The following is a 17,858-nucleotide window of genomic DNA, read 5'->3' on the forward strand; positions in this document are numbered from 1 at the left end:
CCTCTCTAGCCAGTGCTTAGATCGGGGGTGGGCAAACTTTTTGACTCGAGGGCCACAATGGGTTCTTAAACTGGACCGGAGGGCCGGAACAAAAGCATGGATGGAGTGTTTGTGTGAACTAATATAAATTCAAAGTAAAGGAGTGGAGGGGAGAGCAAGAGAACCCTCCGCTCTTTCGGTTCTGCGGGCCAGATAGAACAGCCGAACGGGCCGGATCCGGCCCGCGGGCTGTAGTTTGCCCACAGCTGGCTTAGATCCTGCTTTCCCTTTGGCACTCAATACCGGTTTGTGGGAGTGGGTTGCCCCAGAGCTGGTTCTCTGATGGTTATTTCCCACTCTGATCCCCAGGTTCCAGAAAAACAACTTTCCTCTGCAGTCTCTTAGGGTGTCCCCAGTTGGATGATCCTTTGTGTTGAGCTTAGTTATCAGAAGTAAGGATTTAAAGAGGAAAAAAAAAAACAGGAAAAAAAAAGAGCCACAGTAAGTGTGCGAACTCCGGGGCTACACGCAGGTCTGTGCAGACTCTTTTTCCCCGTTGGGTCTAAGCAGCCGGCACACTTTTAAAATTTTTAGGCTGTCCTTTGCGTCAGATCAAGCTTCTGTTAGCAGCTCTGAGGACCCCCTTCCACATTCACAGATCATGCCAGCCCCAACAGCCAAGGATTTTTCTAGGTGCAGACTTCCCCAGGTCCTCCAGCTCCCGCAGTGTGTTTGTTTCTCTCTCCTACTGGGACCAGAGACCTCACCTTATTCCAGGAGAAATCTGACCTTTCCGTGGTGGAGTGTAGAGCTCCTCTGAAGCCGTGTGTTTGCACCAATTGGGGACAGATGTTCTTGGGTTTGCAGCTATTCGGTGGGTGCCGTAGTTGTTGATTTTCAGGCTTCCGATAACATTTAGTTTCCCCTTCAAGATGGGACGGTCTCGGCGTCCGAGCCGGTTGCTCTGGGAGGGAACCCAGTAGCAGTGGGGGCTGCCAGGTTGGGGGAGCCCCGTCCAGCAGTCCTCCACTGTCTCCTGGAGTATAGCTCTCTCTCAACCCACCAACAAACAATCTCCATGCGACCACACACTCTCCCTTTGTTTTCTCACTCACACAGAATCTTGCAGTCTGCCTTCCCATCGGCACCCATCTTCCTTTCTCTCAAGTTTAACTTTTTAAACTGTGTTTGTTAGAAGGCACAATGTATTTCTGGCAACTGAAAAAGTTGTCACTTGGAAGCTGGGATTCATGTCTTAGCTATAACATTGAGATTCTTAAGCCACCACTTTCCCAATGAAACTCTTAGTATTTTCTAAGCTCCTATGCCTTAAATGGCAACAGCAGAGCTTGTTTTCTGCACAGCATTTTAGAATGTGATATATTTGTACATTTGGAATTATCAACACATTATCAGAAGTCTGCTGATTCATATAGAGGCTCTGACTTTTCCCAGCTCCTACCACACTATGCCTTTCATCAACTTTCTCTTTGTTAAATGGTCATATAGTTTTAAAGTAGAAAAGAATTCTGTTTTCAGTTTCTAAAATTGCCTATGTAATACCATGCATATCTAATGCCTTTTTTTTTGTCATGGTTTTAAAATAAGCTATTCTCTGAAATATTCAGCATATTTTAATGATGTTTTATGACTGATTTTGGTAATCTAATATGAGAAAGTCAAAAATGATATACAGGTGGGCATGTTTATTATTTGGGACCTATATTAGAGAGCCTTTATTTCTTTCTTTAATCTGTTACCTGAAAATAATTTCAACAAAATGAAACATTTTAAATCTCTACACATGTCATAGTTTACATTTAAGGTGCCCTTTCTTATCAATATTTAAAAATTCATTTTATTCAAGAACTAGTGGCCCGGTGCATGAAATTCGTGCATGGGGATGGGAGGGTCCCTCAGCCCAGCCTGCACCCTCTCCAGACAGAAGGGACTGGGAGACTCCAGTGGCAGGTGGACCCCGGCGGGGCTGAGGCGACTGGGTGCCGCCATCTTGTGGCTGTGGGCACTGCCATCTTGTGAGGACGTGACGGTCAATTAGCATATTCCCTCATTATTATATAGGATTTTTCTTGTACTTTGCAAGAAGATCCTTGAACAATTAAAATCTTTTTTTGATTGTCTATAGTTACTCTGATTTTAGTAATTTTTCTTCCTTTGAAACTTAGGTTTTTTTATTCATCCCATGTGGCAAGTTACATTTTTCTTTCTCCCTAGGTCTTCCTTTGCATGGAGCTGATTCATCTCTCATTGGAAGGATTGTCCTATTATCACACTTATGACAGATTCTTTTTGGGCATCAATGTTCTGCTTGGTTTTGTTGGATGGGCATCTTATGCTTCTTTGTTGATTATCAAGTCTCATTCCAGCCTTACCAGAAGTGTTAGTAAAGAAGTTAAGGTATGTTTAGAAAATATCATGATAATTTAGATGTTGGTGTAAAATCACAAAGACTGAGCAAAGAAACTGAATAAACTCAACTGTAATGAGTTCATACATTGTGCAAGTTGTACTAAACTCTTGTCTTTTATTTATTTTTTAAATATATTTTTATTGATTTCAGGAAGGAAGGGAGAGGGATAGAGAGATAGAAACATAAATGGTGAGAGAGAATCATTGACTGGCTGCCTTCTGCACGTGCCCACACTGGGGATCGAGTTGACAAACTGGGCATTTTGTTAAGCTCTTTATACAATCTTATTTAAGCATTACCAACCTTGATAAGTAGATATGGAATTATTGTTCCCATTTTATAGATGGGGTGAAATTAAGTCATGGAAAAGTTTTGTACTTTGCTCATACTCATAGTCATACAGTGAGCAAGTGATAACACCCATGGGCCATCTCTGGTGACTTACATTGAAAAACTCCTTGTTTGGCCGGTGGTTGGAAGGGAGAAATGACTGAACGAACACACTGTGGATGGGCAATGGAGAGAGAAGTGTGGACAGCATGTCAAGTTGGGATTTGGATAGGGGCATAGTTCCAAATAAAGATTAGGTCCCACAGTTTATTGTGGATTAAATGGGCTTTTGTGAGCTAGTCACAGAACTCAGTCAGTATTTATTAAATTATTAGTAAGGAGAAATATGTTCCAAGTTCTAAGTGACTTATTTGCAAACAAACATTAGGAACATAGTCACTTTTAAATTGAGAATTGCCTTATTTACCCATTCCATGCTATCCAGCTTTTTCTTCTGTACTGTGCTTCTCCAATGACAGAAAAAAATGCATTTCTTAGATTAATCATCTAGTTGTAGAACTATTGAAAGAAATACATTTTCTTCACTTTATAAAATCTCTTAAAAACCTATCAATCAGTTAGCATGAGTTTGGAAGTGTTTCAATATTTTGTTTGATTTTCAGAAACCAAGCCATCTCCTGCTGTGTAGTTTTGTGGCTATTGGCATTTTAATGGCATTTTTCCTGCTAATTCAAGCCTGTCCCTGGACTTATTATGTGTATTGCTTGTTGCCAGTGCCTATATGGTATGCGGTTCTAAGGGAGTAAGTAATATATCTTGCTGTCTTGTTTTTCACTTCACTGTCAGATAAATCTGTATTTAAAATGCGTTAGATTTCTGTAGCATAGTCATCAACCATATTTATAATACTCTCAAATCTCCAAACCCTCTCACTTCATTTATGACAGCATAAATGTTGCATATAAGTATCCTTTTTGTTTTACCTTTTCTAAAGAATTAACTTTAGAGAGGAAGGGAGAGAGAGAGAAACATCGTGTTGTTGTTCCACTTATTTATACATTCATTCATTGATTCTTTCATGTGCTCGAACCTACAACCTTGGCGTATTGGGACAATGCTCCAACCAACTGAGCTACCTGGCTAGGGTCTTATTTATTTATTTATGTTTACTTCATCTTTATTGCTTTAGGGAAGCATTGTCCTTGTTGCCTTCTTCATGTATCTTTTATGAAAAAAATATGGAGTAAAAATAAAATGACTGTACTATGTTGACTGTACTATAAGTAGAGTAACCCATATTTTGAACTTGTCTTGTATATCTCAGTTTCTAGTGTCTATTCATGTTTCATAAAAAAATTTGCACTTTTTTCCCATGCATTTTGCCCCTCCTTTCTTAGCTATCGAGTCAACCTGCATCAATGAAACTCTGTAATTAAATCAAATCTATTAAAGTGTGCATACAAGATTAGTGGATATTATTCACATGTGCTGTGGTTCTAAAATGCCTCCTCATAAGTTGTACTTAAATGGGTTCCTACATTGTAGAAAACATCAGAGCTCAGGCAAGTTTCAAGTCCTTTAAAATAAAACCACTAATACGTTAGTCTGGTTTATGTTCACAGACTCAGATCTTGTTGACATCTATACAGTATATGCACAGTAACCTAGAATTTAAACTTAGTATCAGGCATCTAAGCATCCTCAGAGCAAACCAGACCCCACAAGCCGAGCAGGGAATAAGAGTATTTTCAGGGTTAGCCAGAATGTCTGTCCTGACACAATGTGTATTTTGTTTTAATTTTTGTTAACTCCAGCTTTGACCACCTCTTCCATCCTTTGAAAACATTTAGTATTAAATATATTAAAATGTTAAAAATATAAAAATTAGCCCTGACCAGTGTGGCTCAGTTGGTTGGAGTGTTGTCCTGTGCACTGAAGGGTCTCAGGTTCGTTTCCCATATGGGCACATACCCAGGTTGAGCATTTTATCCCCAGTCAGAGGCACGTACAGGAGGCAACTGATGGATGTTTCTCTCTCCTCCTTTTCTCTCTATCGTAAGTCAATAGTCAATAAAAATTAAGTTTAAAATGTCAACATCCTATATAATAAGAGAGGAATATGCTAATTATCCATTATGCCGTAATGTCACAACCAATCTACAAGTGGTGGAGAGCTACAGGAGGGCGGGGCAGTGAGCTATGAGCAGCGGAGAGCTACCAGTGGCGGTGGACGGGTGGCCAGCTGGGGCAAGCGGCAGCAAGCTAGTTGCACACAGATTCGTGTGCAGGGCTACTAGTTTTAAAATATAAGGCAAAATGACACTGACAAAAGAATATACTGTTACTACTTCATTTGAAAGAAATGGAGTTGCTGGATATACATGTGTAACTTAGATTTTTTTTTTCTGGTGTCATTTACTCTGTTTTAAAATTTTTAGAATGAAAGGTTTTAACCTTGCAGAAAATTCTGCTCTACTCCCAAACCCCAAGGGATTTTGCAAGGGTAAAACCTTTTGTTCTAAAAATTTTTAAAGGGTAAATGACACTAGAAAAAATCTTCCAAATGATTTTACAAAATCATCCATTATCTCTCTGTGCTTATTCACTGTTATGAACAAAAGAAACATTCATCTTTTGCCTGGTGTTAGCTTTTTTTTTCCTACTTGGCATCTTAATAGTTTTGATAACATTATGTAGCCCTTGTTTTAAATCAGCAAAAAGGTCATAAATCAAGTGATACTGACATTTTGTAATTACTTACTTAATAATGCACTACAAATGCTAAAAAAATTTTCCAGTAATTAAATATCAAAAAGTACTCAAGTATGTAATACATTTTAAATGGCTATGAATTAATATTTAATTATAATTACTATATAATTAGTGACATCTTAAAATGGGTATGGAAGAGGTTATTTAGCTCAGTAAAAAGTACAATTAAGATTTACTCTAACTAGATAAGAAAAACCTACCTTTATTTCATTAAGACAGTTGAGATTTTAAAATAAGATTAACCTTAGTGAATTAAAAATTATTTTCCAGTTTTTATTCACTTGGGTTCACTGTGTTTTATTTCTGATATTGTATCTGTAATTATATAAACACTAGAGGCCCGGTGCATGAAATTCATGCACTGGGGGTGGGGGGTTCCTCAGCCTGGCCTGTGCCCTCTCACAGTCCGGGACCCCTCAGGGGATGTCCGCCTGCAGGGGGATCGGGCCTAAGGTGGCAGGCGAACATCCCTCTCTCAATCTGGGATCCCTTGCTGTTTACCACCCACCTGCTCACTGCGCCTTACTGCTGCCGCAGAGGCGGGAGAGGCTCCTGCCACCGCCGCTGCGCTCGCCAGCCATGAGCCTGGCTTCTCCCCCTGTGGGAGCACACTGACCACCAGGGGGCAGCTCCTGCATTGAACATCTGCCCCCTTGTGGTCAGTGCACATCATAGCAACCAGTCATTCTGGGTGTTGCACTGCAATGGTCACTTAGGCTTTTATTATATAGACTAGAGGCCCGAAGCATGAAATTTGAGCAAGGGGATCGGCCCTCACAGCCGCGGCGGCTTGCCTTGGCACTTGCAGCCGTGGCAGCTTGCCTTGGCTCTAGCAGCCCTGGCTTTGTCTGGAAGGTCATACAGAACGTTCGGAAGGTCGTTCGGCTGTCCAGTCTAATTAGCATATTACGCTTTTATTATTATAGATTAGTAGCCCTATGCACGAATCCATGTGCCAGTAGCTCGCTGCCGCCCTCCAGTAGCTCTCCGCCTGCTGCCCCGCCCTCCTGTAGCTACCTCCACTTCCCTCATAGCTTGCTGCCCTGCCCCTTCCTGTAGCTCTCCATCACCCACTTATATCTCGCTGCCCCACCCTCCTGCTGATCCGTGATCTGGTTGTTATGTGGTCGGTTGTTACACGTCATGGCATAATGACCATTTGCATATTACATCTTTATTATGTAGGATGGGTACAGTTAAACTCTGATCAAATAAGGCTCACTTGTTGTCATTAATATTTTTAAAAACAAGCAATTTTTTGGATTCATTATCAAATTAATCCAGAAATTACAATTTTTACTAAAATACTTCTACGTTTCAAAAAAAGATTTAGGTCAGTAAAGCCATTGAAACAAATCTATTAGAGATTCTCTTCATTTTAAAATAATCTGTGAATTACATATTTCCTGATTCATAGCTTTGCACAAAGTTGATTTTTTACTAAATATGGCCTAATTTTCAATTCAACATAATCTTTTTATTAAAAATCTTGCTAAACAGATACCAAGTTATTCAAGACCTTGTCACATCACTGTTGACCTTCCCTCCTCGTCATTTTGTTGGATACCTTTTAGCCTGTGCCCTGGGAATTGAAGTATTAGTAAGTAATTTACCACATTACAGCATAGTTATCTCTTTCACATTTATGTAACTTCTTTAAAATGACCTCACTTTTTATTTCTTCTTTGGAACGTGTTACTAGGTTCTCAGTTTTTTCTACCGCTATATGCTTACTGCTGGACTTATTGTATTTGCGGGTTGGCCATTTACCACTCAGCTGTGGACGCGAGCAAAGGTATACGTACTCTTTTTGACATTGGACAGTTAGTCGTTACTGTTTCGACATGTGTTTAACTTGGGGAACTGTTCATTTTTAAAGAAAAGAGTGAAACATGTCCCTACATGAAGAGTCTGGTCCTTTTGACTAGAGGATGGAGGTTGCTTTAAGGTTTCAGAGATTGCATAGATTTTCATATCAAAATGAGCCTGTCATATGGTGACTGAAAGACTCAAGGAGCAGAGGAGCTGTGTCCTTCTCTGAAGTGCTTGCTAGATTGCTTTAGCCCAGCCGTGGGCAAACTACGGCCCGCAGGCCGGATCCGGCTGTTCTATCCGGTTCTCTTGCTCTCCCCTCCGTTCCTTTACTTTGAATTTATATTAGTTCACACAAACACTCCATCCATGCTTTTGTTCCGGCCCTCCGGTCCAGTTTAAGAACCCATTGTGGCCCTCGAGTCAAAAAGTTTGCCCACCCCTGCCTAACCACTGAGTAAAACCAAATGCTAAAATGATACTTTTTTAAAAATATATTTTTATTGATTTCAGAGAGGAAGGGAGAGGGAGAGAGAGAGAGAGAGAGAAACATCAATGATAAGAGAAAATCATTGATTGGCTGTCTCCTGCACGCCCCCAACTGGGGATCAAGCCCACAACCCAGGCATGTGCCCTTGACCGAAATGGAACCTGGGACCCTTTGTCTGCTCTATCCACTCAGCCAAACCGGCGAGGGCCATTTTGCTACTTTTTGATGGAGGTAGCAAGAAGACAGAAATATCTTCTTTTTACCCTCTGAGACTAGTAAAATTCCTCAGTGGGATTCTTGATCATTTTTGTCATAATCTAATTACAAAGGTGTTTTTTTTTTTCATTTCTTTCCTGGGCTCAATCATTTGATTATGATTGCTGGCCAAATTGCTTACAGATGTAATCAATATACACCATAATGTAAATTGAAAGAAGCACTTGCCTTGAAATTTCAGGCCCAGGTTAAAATCCTGTCTGTTTCATTTACTAATCATAGGCTGATACTACTTATACTTTAACTTTTCTGAGGTCAGTTTCCTCATCTGAAACTCTGTGAATAATATAACCTATCTTCCAGCTTATTGTGAAAATTATGAGATAATACTCATATTATACCTATATACTACCTATTACATAACTGATCCTTCACAGACAGTAACTCCATTACTTTGTAAAGTAAACAGATTTAAGGTTTTGAATTTTCTCTTTGATTCATAGCCATATAGTCTGTGAAACATTGAAGACTATTTTCTCTACCATAGTTGCCTAAAAATAACTTTTTTTTTATTTGTTTTAGGGCATCTCAATGAGTTGGATTTTCTTCTGTTTGCTCCTGGCAGTGTTCCCACTGATGCCTGTTGTAGGACGAAAGCCAGATATCTTTCTAGTGTATGGACAATATTTTTTAACTTATTTTCTTTCCAATACAATTATTTTTCTTAACACTATGAAATATGAATCTAATCTTCATCATAAGTTTAAAATTATACAAACAAACTAGAAGCTAAAATATTAATATCAAACCATTTGTCATAATTTTTGCCTAGACTCTAGGGGTCATTAAAGCTCCCTGGGCTGCCTCTGGGCCTTCACAAGAATGACATTGTACCAAACAGTGATAACTTAAAATACCACTCCCCCCGATTCCCACCCCACCCCCCCAAAAGTCCAGAAGCTTTCTGTATCTTTGTATACTGGAAAAGCTTTCAATGAAAAAGTCTTCTGTTGCCAAAACAAAAAGGTTTAAAAGCCATTGATGTCATCTCTGTCTTTGCCTGTGAGCATGTCCACACTGTTAAGTCTTTAAAAAATTAAATTCCTATTCTAATCTGAATGTAAAGATCTCCATGGAAAGAAACTATACTTTGACAACTTTCTCATTTTAATCACTTTGACTGTTAGAAAATTCTATATACCTTTCTTGAATTCTCCATGCTACTATTATATTTATTTCTTTTCAATATATCGTAAGTAAATCCATAAAATAATTGGTTACCTTTGCTTTTAACTTTACTTTTAAATTATTATCAAGTAATCTATTGGCTGTGTGTGTGTATTTATGCATGCGCTTAACAAACTAAATAATCATTATTTCATGTAACATTTCCTCTCTTATTCTCTAATTATGTAATCATCTTTGTTACTTTCTTTAAAACTCTGTATAAATAATATTTTTAGCATTTTAACCTAATCTTTAATATATATGAGAGTATGTCTTTTTTAATTGAGGGAAAGTTAACTAAACAATATTTTTAAGTATGTGTTAATTTTAAAGTATGTGTATCTATTTTGCTACTTCATTTTGATTAAACCAAATGACTCAGACGTTTTCCATTAGTGTAGAATGTCTAATGTTTTCATATGCTCTGTGTTCAGTCAGCATCTTAAGAAATTTTGAAATTGTGAATTGTGTTTTCAAACAGAATGGGTGCAGGCCTGCTGGTTCTTCTGCTGTCCCTGTTTGTTGTAACATCTCTCATAAAAACAAAAGATAGGTTTGTAAATGACAAGCTATTGTTACACCTATTACAGGTTAGTTACAGATTGTCACACTGTCTTATTACTAATGACATACCAAAATGTATCTACGGTTGTGTTTAATTACATTGCTCTTAAGATGTCATCATAAGTTATCCAATATCTACCAGCTAAGAAGAGAGTTTTCTGTTTAAGATATCACATGGAAATATATTTTCTAAAAGTTGTGAAATAGCAAAGAGGTCAACAGAAGGCAGCTCAGAGATGCCTGAGAGCAGGTTAAGGAGGCATAAGAGGCATCTGTACTGACCAAAAAGTTGTCCTGAAAGGGCCTCCTCTAGACTGAGATTCTGTGTTGTCCTCATTTGAAGTGAAGGCAGCCTCTGAGTATGCTTATATGAAGAACAGCCAATTTAAGGCTTCAGAGGATGTCCTAGGTCAGGAGAAAATAAACTTCACCTAGGTTGGTGGCATTGGTGTGGTATAAAGTACTATGAACTTGATATTTCAAAATTGAGTTAATTACCAGTTATCTTGCCTACTACATGTGTGATTTTCAATAATAGAACTTTAGTCTGTTTTTAATCTGTAGAGATAATATCTAATAGTGTTGCGAAAATTAGAGATTATAATATCATTCTGTAAAATGAAGCATTTCTGTAGATAGTGAAAACCACATTTTTTTTCTTTTAAACAATAAAAAAAATTAAAATCTACATTTAGAACTCTGACCAAGAAAACTTATATGAGTCTACTCAAAAAAATGTACTCAGAACAAAGCTGGGATAATGGAAAGTATTTCCAAGAACACTCTGAAATAAAAATATATGCAGCATTTCAAAGATGTCATTCTTGAAGAACAACAGAGAACATATAACAAGAGAAGAAACATTTTGTCAAGGCTCCTATCAACCATTGGAGTGTATCTTTCATTTTAAATGGTACACTGACTGGCTTTTCTGTAAAGCCGGTAGCAGCTCTGACGGAATTCACTAGTAATACTAAGTACTTTGGCAGTAGTGAATGTTTCTGAATCTCACTCTAGAGGAGCAAAGACTATCAAGTGAAAATTCTAACAGACTTGGTTAGAAATCCTTTCTCATCAAAATTTCTCCCTAGATTTAGCATCCATTCATAAGTCTTTCCTAAGTATAAAGTAAACCTTTTACAAAATTCCTCTTTACATTAACTTTAATAATTTGCATCAATTCCTGAACTGTGTGCCATATTTTCCATTGATTTCAAGGTACGTATCTGAAATGAAAAAAAATGTCTTATAATTGAAAGGATCCTAGGATTGTGTCATAGCTTCATTGATAACACTTTTGTTATTCTTCCTTCACTAAAAATGTAAGAGTAACTTAAATACAGATCTAGGATTTGGTGGTGAGGTTGCTAATCTGATCTCTAAGAGAGTTTACTTTGTCCTCAGCCATAACTTAGCTGATAACTTCTTAAAGTGGCAATTGGTCCACTAGTTCAGGGATTAGCAAACATTTCTCTAAAGAGACAGATTGTAAAGATTTTAGGCTTTAGGGCCATGTAGAGTCTGTTGTAAATTTTCATCTCTACCTCTGCAATGCAAAGGGAGCTAGCTACAGAAAACATGTGATTGTGATCCAATAATATAGTATTTCTAAACACAGGCCCCAGGCCTCTAAGCTGTAGTTTACCAACTAGTTTATGTATATTCCCTGAAGAATATTGTACTCCTTGTAGTCCCAGTACCAAGTGAATACTCAGGCCACAAGTACATGTTGAATGAATAAATGGATATGACTATGGGTGAAAGCCAGAGGTGGGAGACACAACCACCTACACTAAACTCTATGCACTTCACCCTCTGCATTTCCATGATTTAGAAAAACTTCAAGGTTAATAATGAATACCTCTAGGTAGAAAGAGTGTGATAATGTTTGCCCAAATACTCTTGCAGGTGTAAAATGCCTCATCTCATGCTTGTCAAGGATGACCTTTGCTTAGTGCCAGAGTTCTAACTCAGCCCTGGCCACAAGAAGGTGACCTGGTCCAATTTCAGTAGCAGTTTTGCCAGATTCCACTTGTTCAAGCACTTTGTGAAGTGTTCTTATATAAATTAGTCTTTCACCACCTTCTCTTTATTTCTGTGTGTTGTATTTGTTTTCAGATGCTGAGCACAGTGCTTTCCATGTGGGTTGTGTATAGCACCCATAATAGCCTACTTAAGAAACAAGGACTTCCTCTTACTAATCAGGTGGTTAGCTGGATAATATTAGGTAAGAGGTCAGTCAAACCAAATGAGGTAACTTTACATCAGCATAGTTTAAAATTATCAATTTGCATCTATATTATTATTATTATTATTATTAAAAGACATAATTTTGTTGCAGGACAATAATAACCAGCTATTATTTTTATCACTTGCTGGCATTTGACAAAGAAAATTAGAACTTTTATGAACATTCATGTATTAATAAGAATTACTTGAAAGACTATTTATGACATGATAATAAGGCTGTATATTTATTCACATCTGATAAAAGCCTAAGTGCAGCCAGAAGAGAAAACAGTATCTTTTCTGTTTTCCCCCTCCCTTATGAATAATAAGGCATCTGTGACACTCTGAGACCATCAAATATCCTTGTCATCAAAATTTCTCCCTAGATTTAGCATCCATTCATAAGTCTTTCCTGATATAGTCTTTGTCATGATGGCTACAAAATGATTTTCTAACTCTAACCCTGCATTTACCAAAAGGCTCTCAGCACTCTTAAGAATCCTCCCTTCTTAAAATATGTATCTGGTGATGATAACCTTATTAGAACCACATATCTGAAAAAAATTAGAAGTTATTTGTCCAAGAGTACCCTATATAATAAGGAGGTAATATGCAAATTGACCATCACTCCAACACACAAGATGGCCACCACAGATGGCCTTCAGGGGAGGGCAGTTGGGGGCAATCAGGCCTGCAGGGGAGGGCAGTTGAGGGCGATCAGGCCTGCAGGGAGGGCAGTTGGGGGCGATCAGGCCTGCAGGAGAGAGTAGTTGGGGGTGATTAGGCCTGTAGGAGAGGGCAGTTGGGGGTGACCAGGCCGGCAGAAGAGGGCAGTTGGGGGCAACCAGGCCTGAAGGGGTGGGCAGTTGGGGGCGACTGGGCCTTCAGGGGAGGGCAGTTAGGGGCAATTGGGCCAGCAGGGGTGGGCAGTTAGAGGTGACCAGGCTGGCAAGGGAGGGAAGTTACAGGTGACCAGCCCGGCAGGGGAGGGCAGTTAGGGGCAACCAGGCCAGCAGGGGAGGGCAGTTAGGGGCAATCAGGCCAGCAGGGGAGCAGTTAGGCATTGATCAGGCTGGCAAGGGAGTGGTTAGGGCAGCCGTGGGCAAACTACAGCCCGCGGGCCGGATCCGGCTGTTCTATCCGGTTCTCTTGCTCTCCCCCCTGCTCCTTTACTTTGAATTTATATTAGTTCACACAAACACTCCATCCATGCTTTTGTTCCGGCCCTCCGGTCCAGTTTAAGAACCCATTGTGGCCCTCGAGTAAAAAAGTTTGCCCACCCCTGGGTTAGGGGGTGATCTGGCTGAAAGGCAGAAGTGGTTAGGGGCAATCAGGCAGGCGAGCGGTTGGGAGCCAGCAGTCCTGGTTTGTGAGAGGAATGTCCCAGATTGGAGAGGGTGCAGGCTGGGCTGAGGGACACACCCCTCCCCCCCCCCTGCACAAATTTCGTGCACTGGACCTCTAGTTATAAATATAATTTGCATGGTCTTAAATTTTGCAGTGACTTGACTTTGAATGCAATTATCTTTACATTTAACTTAGTACATATTGCCTGAATCTTGAATAATATATTTTATTATTTATAGAACATAAGTTATTCATTTAGGGGTTAATATTACAGTGAGTGAAGCTGACTATAAATTGAGAAAATCTGAGCCAAAAGTTGGTTAAAACCATAAGATATAATTTTAATTAAAAATATTAAGTTTCAAATTTCTCACAGAAATGATTAGGGCAAATATAGCCTCATTGTAAAGGTCACACAAACAATAAGGTTATATGTGATTATAGATTATTTAGTGCTTCTAAACTCACATGTTATGTGCCTCTTGCTGACACATCCCTGTGTGTTTCATTGCAGCCTCCTCCTTCGTGGTGCCCTTGCTGAGTCCCAGGAGCCTCTTGGAGCGATTGTTTAGCATACTTGTCTCCTCGATGTCAGCCTACCTACTCCTAAGCACAGGGTACAAACATTTTTAAATTTTCATTTAGAGTAGCAAGTTTTAAATGTTGGCATTTCTCTATGAGCATTTAATCTCTAAAAATGAACAATGTTGTGTAAATCTTGAGGCATAAATTGTAAGTATTTTCTGTAATAAGAACTGTATATGACTTGAACCATAACCTTTAATTTTCTTTTTCTTATAGTGTTTCTGTTTATTTCCTAAAGTGGCTAAAATGTTTTATTTTAGTATTAGAAAATTCCAATTGATTATGGAGGTATTTTAAGTCTCAAACAATGACTGAGAAGAATTTTACTTTTGGTTGCATTTCTTTCATGTACTTTAACTTAGGCTTTGATTTATTCACTCTTCTTTGAATTTAATATTTTATTTTTACTGTTACATATATCACAGTCCAAATAGTCCTTTTGATTCAGAAGACTTTTAGAATATTTTCCAAAAGTTAAAGAATGCATTTTTATTTAAGATTGAATTTTTTTTTACAGAAGAAATACTAGCAGTCTAATTTGTGGTAGGTCCTGAAGTGTTCTCTTGAACTCAGTGAAAACAGTGACATGTATCTTCCCATCTACTTAGAAGAAAGAAATTATTCACTTGCTTTTGAATTTTATTTCATCTGTTTTTAAATCCTTTCGAGGATGAGAAATGTGCACATTATAACAAACACCAAATAGAATTGGAAAACCAAATAACCACCACTCATAGTTTGACCCAAATATAGGATCTGGTTTCAATTAGACTAAACCTAGGGATTTACCATTGTGCTGACAATGGATTCTTCCCATATTAGATGATTTTGTAAAGGCATTTTGGGTCCAAGACTTGAGTTCATTTTGGGAGAAATTTAGGTGTCCTAGTTCAGTTTTAGAGAGATGTTCTCATAGTAGACCTTAATATCCTAAGTGACCTAGATCCCAGGAGTTCTTCTAGTCCCCAGATAGAAAATGATCCACTGGGTGCTAGACTTCCTCTGACCAAGGCCCCCACACCTCCTATCTTTTCATATTCTCTGCACAAACAGGTCTGGGCACAGTAATGAAGATGTAATATGTATAATCAACATAGACATTTTCACCAGTTACCTAATAAGATCCTCAGATGGACTTGCCTTCAGACTTAGGACTTTGAACTCTGAAATAAAGCTTGAAGTCTATCAGCATATTCTTACTCAAGAGTGACAAACACAATGAAACCTTAAAACTCTTCATCTTTTTTCCCTTTATTGGTGAAATTATCTCTCTATATAAAAGCCTAATATGCTAAGTGTCCAACCAGTCATTCAACCAGTTGCTATGATGCGCACTGACCACCAGGGGGCAGACACTCCAACCGGTAGGTTAGCTTGCTGCTGGGGTCTGGCTGATCGGACAGGGCGAGATGGGCCGTACATGCCCTAGAGCTCTCCTGAAGTCCCTCCCCGGCCTCTAAAATATTTCTTCTAATTAATTTCCTTTCAATGTGCATGAATCTGTGCACTGGCTTCTAGTAGAATAAATAATTTAGTTATAATCAGAATCTATCAATGTATAAATGTATATGTGAATTGGAATATGCATTTTTTTGTCTAGATAAAAATCAGAATATAAAATAATATCTGTTCTATCCCACCATTTTAGGGTGACACAACTTTTATTAAGAGATTACACCCAGAGGTTGCCTTAGGAAGTAATGTTTGACAGGATCCAGGAACTTGTGTATATTCTACACAGTCACTTAATAATTAATAAGCCCTTTTCTTTTTTGGACCTCCAAGTTCTAAAGCACTACACAGATTTAAAGGAATGTGTAGTAGATTAAAAACTGCAAATAAATCTAAACATAGATCTGGTTTGCTGGATTAGAAGTTAAGAAAGGATAATTAAAGTTGAATTTTGAGTGAAAAGGTATTTCATAATGTAGAGTGAGTTAGCTATGTAACTAACATTAGGGATAAGCATTATAGTGTTTTAAATCATCAATTTAATACTCATGAAAGATACCAAAACAGATTATCCTAAGTACATTTAATTTATTAAAGAAAATCTAAAAAGTAAAAATTTACACCTAGTGAGTGTGGCCTTACTAATGAATGTATTAAGAAATATATTTTTTAACATCGAAAAGTACATTTACCTTTGCAAAAACATTCAACAGATGTAGTCTGAAGCAGCACAGTCTAATAATTTCACTTAGAACATTTTCAGTGTCAAGTCAGTTTTGCAAAACATAGTCCACATTGTCATCTTTTCACATCACTGTTTTAGGCAACCTGGAGGGTTCTCTATGGATATTAGCGAATAGTCAGAATTATAGGATATTTTTAAAAATTCAGTTTTATTACTTTAAAGAAAGACAGTAATAGTAATCCTAAATTCTAACTTATAATGCATCCTTGATTTTATGAATAAAGAAGATTTATTTTGTAATCAATATTTAATTATTTTTATGCAAATAGAAGCTATTGTAATATTTGAAAATAATTTCCTTAAGTTGGTTAAAATTTCCCTCTGAAATTTGTTTATATGATCCCTTAGCACACTATAAAAGAAAGCTAAATGCCTTTCAGCCCTGTTCGATTTGCAGAGACCAAACTAGCAGATCCCAAGTTAGTATGGTTTTATTATGTACACTATGATGACATTTTATTGGTGTTTCAGTATATTAATTCAGATATGCAGATTTCATACAAGATATTGATTATCTAAAGAAGTGAAGCTCTAGCCAGTTTGGCTTAGTGGATAGAGCATTGGCCCACGGACTGAAGAGTTCTGGGTTCAATTTTGGTCAAGGGCACGTACCTCAGTTGCAGGCTCAAACCCCGGCCAGGGGCACGTGTGGGAGGCAACCAATTGATGTGTCTCTCTCACTATGTCTCTCCCCAACCCTTCCACACTCTCTTTAAAAAAAAAAATTCAATGGGAAAGTATCCTTAGGTAAGGATTAACCAAAAAAGAAAAAAAGAAAAAGAAAGGAAGTCCCATAGGAATATTTATTCATCTACATTTTACAGAAGAAAGTAATCATAGTTTATAGTTTTTGTAAGGAAATAAATCTGTAGCATAGGTGGGCCAGAGAGTATGAACTGTTGTTTGCCTTTTACTTAAGAAAAATGCCAATTTATAATAGCACCAACAGCCTATGGGGGGTCCTATTTCATCATATTCTTCCCAAGATTTGGTATTTTTATTTTAAAATAAGAATATCAAATGCTATTCTAACAGGTCAGAAATGGTGTAGCTTTTTATAACTTTCTGTGCTTGTTAAACTAGTGATATTTTCTTATGTGTATATTATCTCTTCATCCTCAGGCAGTCTTCTATACCAAATGATTGTGTGTGCTTCCTCAAACCCAAGTGTTCCTTCTGCCCAGTCTTCAGTGCTTTAGTTTTATGATCTGTGGTAGAGTTTAAAGCATATTGTTTATTTTGCTTTCTCATGTTTAGAAAATAGTACCACGTGGAAGGAATAAAGTTCAAGAGTTGAAAAAGTTGAAAGAGAAATAAAGGGTTTTTATGTTTGGGTTGGTTTATTTGATTTTGTTTTGTAATTTCCAGCTAGGTAAGTAACTCACTCAACAAAAGCTGTGACCTGGGTGGGCCTGCAGGGGTGACGAGACTGACACAAAGGTTGTACAGACTATCAGGGAGGACACATAAAGAAACATGATTAAAACAGTGTGATAAGTACTGTTGTAGAGGTTTAGGGGATTGCAAGAGTTATCCCAAAATAAGGCCCAAAAGGATTGGAAAAGGTTTCTGTCACTGGGTTATCTCATGAACATTTCTCCTTTATCCACCTCGTGTTCCAGCCTAGAGATGTACCATGCTCACCTGTGGAGAGTAGGTTGTTTTCTGTTTTTCCTTTCAGTAAACAATATCACAACAAACATCTTCATACGTGTATT

General features: G+C 38.0%; 1 protein-coding gene across 1 annotated transcript in view; it reads left to right on the top strand.

The window, feature by feature from the left end:
- Positions 1 to 17,858, top strand: part of PIGN (phosphatidylinositol glycan anchor biosynthesis class N) — an 84,858-nt gene that overhangs the window by 42,567 nt on the left and 24,433 nt on the right. Inside the window, exons 15-22 of the mRNA XM_080685127.1 lie at positions 2,215 to 2,397; positions 3,364 to 3,503; positions 6,974 to 7,073; positions 7,176 to 7,268; positions 8,574 to 8,665; positions 9,700 to 9,808; positions 11,901 to 12,009; positions 13,873 to 13,975. Coding sequence (XP_080541253.1) covers positions 2,215 to 2,397; positions 3,364 to 3,503; positions 6,974 to 7,073; positions 7,176 to 7,268; positions 8,574 to 8,665; positions 9,700 to 9,808; positions 11,901 to 12,009; positions 13,873 to 13,975 — 929 coding nt within the window. The remainder of the gene's footprint in view (positions 1 to 2,214; positions 2,398 to 3,363; positions 3,504 to 6,973; positions 7,074 to 7,175; positions 7,269 to 8,573; positions 8,666 to 9,699; positions 9,809 to 11,900; positions 12,010 to 13,872; positions 13,976 to 17,858) is intronic.

The sequence above is a fragment of the Plecotus auritus genome (assembly GCF_963455305.1).
Source record: "Plecotus auritus genome assembly, chromosome: 8".
Lineage (NCBI taxonomy): Eukaryota > Metazoa > Chordata > Mammalia > Chiroptera > Vespertilionidae > Plecotus > Plecotus auritus.